At 35.7% G+C, this 12182-nt stretch overlaps 1 protein-coding gene across 15 annotated transcripts in view; it reads left to right on the forward strand.

Annotated features, from left to right (window-relative positions):
• Positions 1–12182, forward strand: part of EYA1 (EYA transcriptional coactivator and phosphatase 1) — a 108187-nt gene that overhangs the window by 25236 nt on the left and 70769 nt on the right. For 6 of the 15 annotated variants that reach the window (XM_060775460.2, XM_060775462.2, XM_060775459.2 and 3 more), the window contains 4 exons: positions 1985–2062; positions 3372–3441; positions 3708–3853; positions 7047–7184. In XM_060775460.2, the coding sequence (XP_060631443.2) occupies positions 1985–2062; positions 3372–3441; positions 3708–3853; positions 7047–7184 (432 nt within the window). The remainder of the gene's footprint in view (positions 1–1984; positions 2063–3371; positions 3442–3707; positions 3854–7046; positions 7185–12182) is intronic. The other 9 variants (XM_060775466.2, XM_060775465.2, XM_060775474.2 and 6 more) reach the window with 3 other exon arrangements.

The following is a 12182-nucleotide window of genomic DNA, read 5'->3' on the forward strand; positions in this document are numbered from 1 at the left end:
TGCTTGCTCTTTCAAATTTTAGGAATCCATCTTCAGGGGATCACCTTTTACTGGTGTATGAATGTTTGTTATTCAAGATTTAGTTTTGAGGTTTATCCACCATTTTGAGGTTTACTAACCATTTAAATCTTTATTTTTTAATTTTTTTACTTATACTTTTATGATGCAAAATAACCAAGATGTTCTAAGAAATGTGCATATCATAGAAAGTTTTTAAAATCAGAATAAATTCACCCAGGGAATAAGTCCAGAATAAAGCCGACAGCACAGAGACGTGTGTGTGTGTGTGTGTGTGTGTGTGTGTGTGTGTATTCTATTATTGTATAACTCTTGTATCTACATGGAATACATTCCTAGACTTTGCATGGATAATAGTGAGCCCCATTGAACCGAAGGATTTTTGGCCCAAGCATATCATAGTGTTGTGCTGAAGGATCTAGAAAATACTTAGAGAGGACATGTTTTTCAGACATGGGTGAATGAAATCCCAGATATGGGGTTCAACTTCATACCTTATTTAAGATTTATAATCAGATGAAATAAGCACTCCTAATGTGGTGCTTAAAGCAGCACATCATATGCATCAAGTAAGCTTTTCTGGGACATTCTATATTCAAGTTTCCAAGTTACTTTCACCACTTTTTATTTGGAACTAGTATGTGGATAAGAGCCTTGGAAAATCATCTTTGATTCTGAGTAGCAAATGTGTGAGAATGGGATCTTTAAGCTATTCATTTTACAAGCTGTTAGAAACATTAAAGCCTTGGTGGCCTGTAATCAGGGGGAGGGAAGCCTTCTATCACTAAGTAATGGAGGTTGCTCTCCTGCTGTGATCATGGCCATTGATGCCTTTAAGTTAAGTATTTGCACTTTTTTTCCAGCATTGCACTGCAACTATTTTAAAGGCAGCACATATTTGAGCGTTAATTTCTTAATCAAAGATCCATGTTCCCCAGTTTTAAATCACACAAACAAACAACACTTGGGAGTTTTGTGGTAGAGCACCTGTTTGTGTGCAGAAAGGTCAGGATTATTTCTTAGTGTCTCAAGGTCAAGCTGTGAAAGTCTTTTATATGAACCCACAGAGAGGTGTTGCTAAGAAGTGCGTGCGGAAGTAGATGGATCAGTGATCAAATTGATCTGCTTAAGACATTAAGCTATATCAGCAAGAATGTACAAAAACTATAAAGTTAAAGATGCATCCAAAATGAATAGCTCAAAAGATGGAGAATAAGTGAGATTAATATCACATACATGTATGTGACAAATATGCTGTCATGCAAGTGATCTCTAGTTACAGGAATTGGAATCAGTTTGGTTTTATGCTCATTTTATATTGCACCTCCCAGCATTCTTCATTATTAGCTATGTTGCTTAAGACAGATGGGAACAGTAGTTTAATAGCATCCTGACAGACCCATAATTCCTACTTCTAAGTTACAGTATTTATAACATCCCCGATATTTTGTAGGTCAAACAGAAAAGGTTAGACAAGATGGGAAAAGTGTGCAAAATTGTAGAATTGGTTTACTTCATTGCCATTAGCCAGAGTTAATAGTATCTTCAAGGCATCTGTGAAATGGATACCAAAAAAGCCTGCTCCCAGTTCACTTTCACTCCTGTTTAGTTGAAAGCTGTGTTTAAATTCATTTGGGGGGGGGGGGAGTGGCATATAGCTTCTCAGAATCAGGAAGGGATCCCCTCAAAAGTTAAGGGCCATTGCTATAGATGTGGTTGACTAATATTTAACTATTGATACAAAGCTTTTATTATGCCTTTCATTCATTTTGGATAGATGCATCCATTGTGTATTTGCTGAAATATGTTGATAATTTGTCCAAAGCAAGTTTGTTTGCTGTTTGTGAAGTGTTGCCTTCACATATTATTTGAACAGGTAGTATCTACCTGTGTGTTGTGCAAGTACACACGAGTGTTTCTTCACATATATTAGTATATACAGAACATATTTTATTTATATTTTTAGTTAAAACAGAGCCAATGAGCAGCAGTGAGATTGCTACTACAACAGCAGACGGGTCTTTAGACAGTTTCTCAGGATCAGGTAAGGAAGATATCCAAGCATTTTCACTATGTCTTCATTGAATACCCAGTTGAAAACCATGTTATGTTTTCTTGGATTTTCTTCTGATGTTCCTGTTCTTGACATTCTTTGTCACTTGCTAAGTACAATACCTCAGCCACCTCCACATGTATATGATAAAATGTCAACTAAAAGAACATTTCACATCTGATTAAATCAGATGTTTCCCACTAAACCCAGGCCAAATGTGAAATTGTTTATTTGTGTTTGGGGTGCTACAAATTTTTGTCATTTCTTCTTGGAACAGGAAACAAACACCCTTCTCCCAAAAATTAAGAGTCTCTTTAAAATTCAGTTATTTCACTTTTAACACAAACCAATTATGTAAATTTAGTTTATTTTAGTAGGATATTTATATCCCACCTTATATCATGGGATCTCAGGAAGATCTCAAGTTACATTCGTATAAAAAAGTTAGAATTTTAAAAAAATAAACAGACTGAAAAATATTAAATGTTTACGAAAAGTAGAACAGCTTAGAATTATAATTACTGTATTTAAACATATACACTTTCTGTACATTCTACAATTCTTTCCTGAAATACGATCCTAAATTCTGAGTCTATATACGCATTCTTGGAATATATGATTCTTAAACTCTTTCTTTCTTTCTATCTTTTTTTTTCTTTTCTCAATGTTTGTATTTTTATTATACTTTGAAAACTATTAATAAACATTACTCTTAATAAAATTACATAAAAAATCTTACATTCTAGCTTGGTATAAAATTTTATTTTTGGGCCCTGCTGCAATGAGAACTCCAGTTCCCAGCTTTTCATAACATTGAGCCATGGCAGTTAAAGTTGTGACAAACTGCATTAATTCTGCTGTGTAGATGCATCTCATGATAGATACATAAGACACTTGAAGAAGAACCATTGACTCACATTCACAAGTTAGAAAATTATGGAATGTGAAATGATGTCTTTACATTAAAAAATTATATTTAAGACCATCAATAGCATAGCGGGGAGGGCAAATCTGTGGCAAAAGAAAATGTGGACATTAATTAAATAGAGTATGATGGGGATGTTTCAATGACTTAACATTTGGCTTATTTTGTGAATTACCCCTTAGGAGTAATTAGAGAAATCTAATTTGTAATATAACTACTGAAATTAATGTGCTGCCTTTGATCTAGTAAAATGTTACTTGGCACAGTTTTAATTTAATTACATTTTTAGAAATATGTAATGTATGATGTTTATGTTAAGTGTGCTATGTATGTGTGTTCATATTTCCATGTCCTTTCTTTTTTTCCTCTTTATAGCAATTGGAAGCAGTAGCTTTAGCCCAAGACAAACTCATCCATTTTCCCCGCCACAGATATACCCATCCAAGTAAGACGCCAGTATTTTTTTAAAAGGAAATAATAGTTAAATCTCATTTGAACTATAATTGGATCCATATTTTAAATTTTAATTGAAATTAGTTTACTGAGAAGAAATTTATTGAAGAAATTAGTTTTTCTTCAGACATAAAAAAACAATTAACTAATTACTTTGGCACAGTAGCCAAGAAATTTAGAATTTGCCATGTAGTTTGCATATTTGTATCTAATGTGAAGACTTCCTTGTCTTTTGTTTTTTCATTTCACAACAAATAGTAGATCATACCCACATATTCTTCCTACCCCTTCTTCACAAACCATGGCTGCATATGGGCAGACACAGTTTACTACAGGGATGCAACAAGCCACTGCTTATTCAACCTACCCACAGCCTGGGCAGCCCTATGGAATCTCATCATATGGTGAGTTAATTTTCTGGAGAGATGGTAAGAGATAGTTATGTAATGGAATTAAATTTGCTTTTTTGCAGTATTACATTTTTAAAGCATTCCTTTATCAATAAATCACATCTTAGCATTTATATTATGCAACGTATTTTGAAAGAGATAAGGAACTATTTTTAAACAAGCAATGCATGGAAGTGGAAGAAGACAACAGAATAGGAAGGACAAGAGACCTCTTCCAGAAAATTAGAAACATTGGAGGTAAATTTCAGGCAAAAATTGGCATGATAAGAAACAAAGATGGCAGGGACCTAACCAGAGCCGGCCCTAGGTAATTTTCAATGGTAAGCAAACAGTATTTTGGCGCGCCCCCCCCCCCCTTCCAACCAATCACGGATATATATTTTTTGTTCGTCGTGGGAGCTCTGTGTGCCATATTTGGTTCAATACCATCATTGGTGGAGTTCAGAATGCTCTTTGATTGTAGGTGAACTATACATCCCAGTAACAACAACTCGCATATGTCAAGGTCTATTTTCCCCCAGGAGCACCTCAAGAGCGCCCTAACAGAAGCTGAAGAGATCAAGAGAAGGTGGCGAGACTATACAGAAAATCTGTATAGGGAGGATAATAATATCAAGGATAGTTTTGACGGTGTGGTGATTGAATTAGAACCAGACATCCTTTATGACAACAAGAATGATTGACAACTGGGAAATTGAGGGACAAAACGTGGAGGCAGTGGCAGACTTGGCATTTCTAGGTGCAAAAATTACTGCAGACGCAGACTGCAGCCAGGAAATCAGGAGATGCTTACTTCTTGGGAGGAGAGCAATGACCAATCTCAATAAAATAGTGAAGAAGTAGAGACATCACACTGGCAATGTAGGTCCGCATAGTTAAAGCAATGGTATTCCTCATAGTCACCTATGGATGTGAGAGCTGGACCATAAGGAATACTGAGTGAAGGAAGATAGATGCTTTTGAACTGTGGTGTTGGAGAAAAGTACTGAGAGTGCCTTGGATCACCAGAAGATCCAACGAGTCCATATAGCCCGACTGCTCATTGGAGGGAAGGATAATAGAGGTAAAGATGAAGTACTCTGGCCACATCATGAGAAGAAAGGAAAGCTTAGAGAAGACAATTATGCTGGGGAAAATGGAAGGGAAAAGGAAGAGGGGCTGACCAAGGGCAAGATGGATAGATGGCATCCTTGAAGTGACTGGATTAACCTTGAAGGAGCTGAGGGTGGTGACAGCCGACAGAGAGCTCTGGCGTAGGCTGATCCATGAGGTCACGAAGAGTCGGAAATGACTGAATGAATTAACAACAACAACAACCTGACATCTAAAAAACAATAGAAGATAATTTGACATTGGTCTTTGGTTTTATATCTGGACTTCTTAGTTCTTAGAAGTGTTTCTTCTTTAAATTTGTACTTGATCATATTACATATACACTGTTTTTGGTTAGCAAAGTAGAGTTGATCCACATTTGAAATAACTGGAAATTAGGTAATACCTACTGTATATGCTTATGTATACGTTGATCTCATGTTTAAGTCAACAGATTTGGGGACATAATTATGGGTTTCAATATCACCGATGGATATGTCAGGGGTTATTCAGAGCGGGGAAATCATAAATGTCACCATGCTCAATGCCACCATTTTCCCCACAGAAATCTAGAAAGGCAATAGTAGGGATAGTAGATGGGGTTGATGCTTCTTTTAGGTTCCCCCAGAACCAACTAAGCTCTTGCCTTTTGTCACTCTACCCAGAGAAGAGCAGCGTTCTTTTTAAAATAAGATTTAAGGTACTCATATTATTGACTCATGGATAATTCAAGTGTTTTGGGTTGATTTTTGACTACAATATCTAAATGAACATATAGGATAAAATTTGTATGGCATAAGTTTGTTAATTGAATTGATATATCAATATCATTTTTAAATTATGCTTTTTATTAAGAATTATGCATAAAATAAAACTGCAATTTGAAGAAGGTACATCAAAATATAAATACCATTTTTGAATGGGTGTATCAATACCAATACTTCCTAATTTATGAAATAATCAAATATTTTATGGAGTAAATCCAATATTAGTCCCAGCTAATGCAGACTGAAGTTCCAACAGTGGAATGTATATAATTAACTTTCAATGGATATACTCTTAGGGCCTCATCCCATGAATGGCTAGCCATCCCATGTCCTTTCCATGCCTTTCCCACCCTTCTCTGCAATTTCTGCAGTTGGGGTTTGGGTAGACTTTTGAAAACAGAGTCTTCCCTCCATTTCCCTGCGGCCAAAGTGTCCCACCAAAAGTGTCCTTGTGTCATGTGATGGCCTTTGTGGGACTCTGTGGCAGCAGCGCAAGGAAACGGAGAGAAGATGTTCTCAGGCAAGCATGGGATGAAGTTGTATTTCGGATTCACAGTTGTATTTCGCTCTGTGTAAAAATGTATGTAATGATATTCAGATATATTTATCAGCAATAACTAATATTCTCAATTTATGTAAATGAAAAAAAACCCCAAGTCCTACATATGTTTACTTGGAAAGTTGAGTTCAATGGGATTGGGGAGGATTGTAGCCCATGGGCATGCAGATCTAACCTATTTTTGTAGCCTTTTCCCGTGCCTTCCAACTTTTTCTAATAAAAATAGTCCCATCCCAAATAACAAAAAATATCCTCTGTGTATCGGTAAATTAACTGCAACTCACAATCCTAATCTTCAATCCTCTAGATCAAAATCTACTAAATGAACTTAGAATTCTGATTTCAGCTGATTTATGGCTTGAAAATGAAGTTAGGTAGTGCAGCCTGCTATGGGGACAGAAATTGGCCCTTTCTTCAGCTCACCAACTCTGCTGTGGTCAATATGTTTAGAATTGCTTAAAACTGCAGTCGCATGCACACTTCATTTTCAACCCCCATTTGACATGATTGTAGTTTCTCATGAACAGGCATTGGTATGATTTCACTGTAAGGTTAATGGACAGCTTGATCTACATGTAGATGATGCTAAATATAAATATGATTTTTATAGAATGATTATGAAATTTTCGATTAAACAATCAATGTTTCAATTGGATTGTGTATTGGTGTGCCTCTGCATACTCAGTGCATGGATAATTATGTTATCTATTTAATATCCTGTAAGTGTTTGAATATGAACAAATAGCTCTGCTATCACTAACTGATTTAGGTGCATTGTGGGCAGGCATCAAGACAGAAGGTGGATTGTCTCAAACGCAGTCGCCTGGACAGACAGGCTTTCTGAGCTATGGGGCCGGGTTCAGCACTCCCCAACCAGGACAGGCTCCCTACAGTTACCAGATGCAAGGTCTGTATTACTGATCAGAGTCCACTGAGTTCATTTGGTTTTGGCATATGATTTTGGTTTATTTTATTTTATAAACTAATTAAATAAAAAGAATTGAGAAACTGTGAATTAATTCAATTAAGCAATTTAGGAAGACAGCAGTATAGTTTATGTGCAGAATTAGAGAATTTTATGTGCATTTAAATACTGTTGACAATGTATTAACATTTTCCATCCAAGCCACAGGTTTTAATAACCTTGCCAACTTTTTCAGCACAGCTATTTTATTTTATGATACAGTAATCAAGATCGCCTTTATTTAAAATTCACTGCCTTAAAAAAAACTTTCTGTGCTGTGATAGAAAACATAACAGTGTGAAAATTTGTATCAAAAATATAAATATAAGTTGACATGATTTCATCCCTTAGGTGTATTTTCTTTATCTGTAAATTTGAGATGACATTCCTTACAAGTTAACTTGTCAGAATGATTTAGTTAATGTTGGCAGTATACTTTGGAAGTTGTATAAGTATTAGATGTTATCAGTTGTGGGTTTTTTTCCCTCGCAATTTAAATGTTTTCTTGATATTATACATTATGCCTAATATTGTATATTTCTCTCTGTCACTACTTATGGAATCCAGTTTTCCTCAGGAACAGAGAAAAGGATTCAAAACTAACCAGAAATATGATCTCTAAATTTAGTCTGGGTCAGTGGGAGCTATGCATGTTGAGCCCCTTGGAAACCTTAGAACAGATGTTATGAAGCAGAGAAGACTTAATGTATTAACCGGATCAGACGTTGTTGATGCTGAATAGCTTTTAGGATGTATTGATCTAGTCCTTAGTCTGTAAGCAAGAGCAACATTTACCTTTCAAATTGACAGAAAACCTAGAATGGCAGAGGTTGTGTTCTGACATGAGGTCTGGATCAAGATACGTTGCCACAAAGTTTGCAGAGAGAGAATCCTATTTTTTGTTGTTGTTATTTAACTCAGGATTGGGTCAAATGTTTACCTATACTACTCAATGGGTACTTAATAAAAATGTTTTTAACTTAATGGTGATATCCTATATATATGTCTGTTCAGAATTAGGCCCTATTCAGTGCAGTGTGACTTACTTCCACACAATGAGCTTAACAATTGCATTGCAATTCTACAAGTCCATTGTAGAACTGTTATATGTGTTACAGAAGAGCTGTGTTGAGCAGTTTGAAACTGATATTTACTTATTGTCATAATTTGTACAGTTTGGTTTGTACAGTTGAGTTGGGTAAAAATGTCGTTTTTCATATTATTTTCAACACTACTTACTACATCATCCTTTTGAAATTCCACTCTGCATTAACATTTTTTAAAACAGCAAGGCTTGAAAAATCAATGCCATTTCTTTCAAGTAGTGTATTCAACATTAAGTAGGATTTTAAGCAGGATTTCTTTTAAATTTAGAGAGAATGAAGAAATTTAGAGAGAATGAACAAAATTACTTACAAAGTTAAATTATTTTTGTTCCAGGATTTTTCGTGAAGCAGCTATTTCAGTATATTTATAAAATGTATTTCTAAATTTTGAAGTTATTCATTTTGAAGTTGCAAAATGAATAATTTTGTTTTAAGACTTTCTGTTTTATGATCTTGCACTGAGCTCTTACTCATTAATGTTTTTACATAAGAGCAGCATGCTTTGGTGTCATGACATACTTTCTGAAAATGTAGCAAACTCTAAAGAATTTTTGACATATTTCTAAGCTGACCTTGGGTGGTCTATGTAGCACTTTTAAAAAACCTGTTCCACATTTGTTATGGTCTCTGAGACCTTGCCTGTTCTCCATGGGTGTCAGTAATGGCTATAAGATGAAAGAGATGCTTCTTATAATATTCTGGCCAAAGTGCAATAACATTTTTCATAGGTTCTTGTAAATTTGCAGAGTTATGAATATCACATAGATCACTGCATAGTTCAGGAAGAAACAGTAGCTATAAAGAAGTTTAGTGAATAGCTTTTTGCCAATTTTTCTCTTTTTTTGATACTTACTTTTAAAATGCATAGACAGATTTGTATATTTACTCATTTTACTTCTTCTTTTTTTTAAATGACGTGTCTATTTGTGCCAAATTACATAAATTCTCATAAGCAGTCTTATCCGGAATCTGTAAGAGTATATTCCTGCCACTGTCAAAGCATCTTCTTATTGGCTTTGAATAGTCAGTTGGCATCTCTTACCTCAAAGTAAAACCCAATCTCATTTATGGTCTACTTTTTAGTTTATACACTTCCAACAAGTCACTAAGGCCTAGAGAAAACATGTGATCAATCAAACCGAACAATCTTATTGGAACAGAAAACCCTGCCTGTAGTTTCAATTTATATTTAGCCTTTCTTATGTGTTTTTCGGATCTTGGTTTTAATATAATTCAGAATTTTTATAGCTAACACCATAAAGCATATCCATTAAAGCATGCTTTAAGGATGTGTGCTAAGAATATGTATGCTGAAGATACAGATTGTTTCATAAAGGAGAAGTTGGCTCCTAGGAAATGGAAAAGGATCTGTCTTGCTCTGTAGATAGAGACTTACTCATTGCTTCTTCCTATTTCCGTTTCATTTGTGCTGTATTACCTCTCCCAAAAAGTTACCCTGAGGCCTACAAAATAGGATGAGATGGACTGCAGAGTTCCTAAGGAAAGATGACATGGCCCAATTGAATGGAGACACCTTGCACAAACCAAATGTTGAGTTGGTTTTTGAAAGGTGTCTCCACCCAGTTGGGTCATTTCATCTTTCTACTGCAGCTCCCAACATCTCCTCCTGACCTATTCATGAGGGTCCTCCTCTCTGTCCTCCCATCTTTTCAGGCTTGTTGATGGGAACCAAGGAGTGAGTCTTCTCTGTGAGTGCTTCCATATTGCAACTCTCTCCTGGGGAGGCTAGAATGGCCTAACTCTCTTAGCAAGTTAAAATGTTTAAGAGAGAGGGAGGACAGAGCTTTTTAGGGCATAGCATTCAATAATTGATTCAAAAGTCCCCCTTTTTAAGCATACAGCTCTTTTACAAATTACCCCTTTTGCCAGTATAGAATATTTCAAAGGTACCCTCACCTAGACATTTTATTGGTTATGATTGAGTCATTCTGGTTCTTAGTGGTCTTCATGTGGTGCAATTTGAGTTACAGATGGTGCACATTTCCAGTGTTAGATAGTTCTGAACTGGTACAAATTATGATGGCATAAACTTGTGTGGAATTATTACATTTGTTAGTTAGATACCAGAAGACTTTTTTGGTTTTTGCTGTAATGGAATACAGCAGAATTCCAGCTACTCTTGGGGAGCGGCGGGGGGGGGGGGGGGTTGTGGAACATTCCTAATTTGTGTACTTTAGCAGCATAATCAGGATTAGCTTGACTGCATGGTTTATCTTTAAAAATAATGATGTGGTTATACAATTAGTGTGCTGAATTATCCTCACAAAATCTGAGCCAAAGATGTAATGAAAATCCCAACAGAGATATTTTGCCCATTAGAGGTTTCTCTTAAAAATGCTCATAAATAAGCATTTCTCCAGTACATTACTTTTATTTGGTGCATTTCTTGTCTGTCTCAACTCTCTTTAAGCCAAATATTTTTCCTCAACAATTCTGTAGCTTCCATTTCTTCCTCCCCTTGCTAAAGTTTTCTCCATTAATTATTTGCCCCTCATTTTAAAAAAGCCTGCACAAAACTGTGTTCATTATACATTCAGAATATTATGGGATTGCCAAGCCTTTTAAAACCTCATGATAAGTTAGATGTATTTCATCTCTCCTTTTCATCTTTATCTATTTGCTTCACTTCCTCATATATAGGTAAGCATGCATGCAAATATACGTACAGATGGTTGAAAATCAGTAAAATTAAAAAAATCAAAATAAGGAAAAGGTGCAAGGCAGAAATCAAGGTTTCCTTGTTCTCAATATTTTCTAGCTTTGGTTGTTTGAATCCATGAATGTAGACCAAATCTATATACGAGTAGAATGCGCCCCCTCCATATATATATGATTCAAAAATTATCAGCACTGTTTTTATATTAAAACTTCTGTTGACTGCACTGTTTTATGAGCACTGTTCATATGACATCACTGTTTCCCCAAAGCTGTCTAGTTTTGAAAGTGTTACATCTCTGTATTTGTGACTGAGGTGAAAGAAAAAAATGCCCCTCCCCCCCCCCAATGGTGATTTGCATGAAAGAAGAACAGCATACAGTGATTCATTTTTTTTGTGGTGTGAGGGTGGGTCTGGTATTGATATCTATCAAAGACTTTTTGTATTGTTGGAGAAAATTCAGACAAAACACAAAGGACTGCTGATCAAGGGTGTTGTCTTGTTGTGTGACAATACACGTCCACATACCACTGCCCTTACTAAAAGTACTTTTGGTTTATATGAAATATTTATAGTTTCCAATTTTCAGAGATAGGAAAGAAGTTACTTCCTACCCTGAACTATCAACACTTAATGAGTTTTCTCCTTATTTTCTTCTTCTGGTATTTCTCTTATTGGATTGGGTGCTCCATATAGCAATGGGAAATTATGAAGGCAAATTAAGGACATTTTTGCCAATTCATGACATCTTTATCATCCTGGCAACTGGTTGGATTTCTGAAGGTCCCTTCTCCCTCAGCCGTTCTCCACACACTTTGGCTCTTAAATGTCCATATGTTCAAATTTGCTTTGGGGCCTAGAAGGAGGTTACTGCCCTTTTAAAAGTACAGCTTTGTTGATAAAGGCATTAAAATCAGTTGGTCCATCTGTCTATTTTGGGTAGCTAAAGTTGAGAGAGGATTGGTGTGTCCAGGCACATTTAGGGCAATGGCCTTTCTACTTGAAATGTCATGTAATAATGCTCTCGGTGTCAGAGTAACAATAACTTCTCAAGGGAAGAGGGAAGTGCTGCCCAAGGCTGTACATTCAAGAGTGGTTTAATGAGCTTTAATTATATGTGTTATTGTTGGAGAAGGACAGAAGTGTCATAGAGCTTTG

Source organism: Anolis sagrei, chromosome 4, assembly GCF_037176765.1.
Source record: "Anolis sagrei isolate rAnoSag1 chromosome 4, rAnoSag1.mat, whole genome shotgun sequence".
NCBI lineage: Eukaryota > Metazoa > Chordata > Lepidosauria > Squamata > Dactyloidae > Anolis > Anolis sagrei.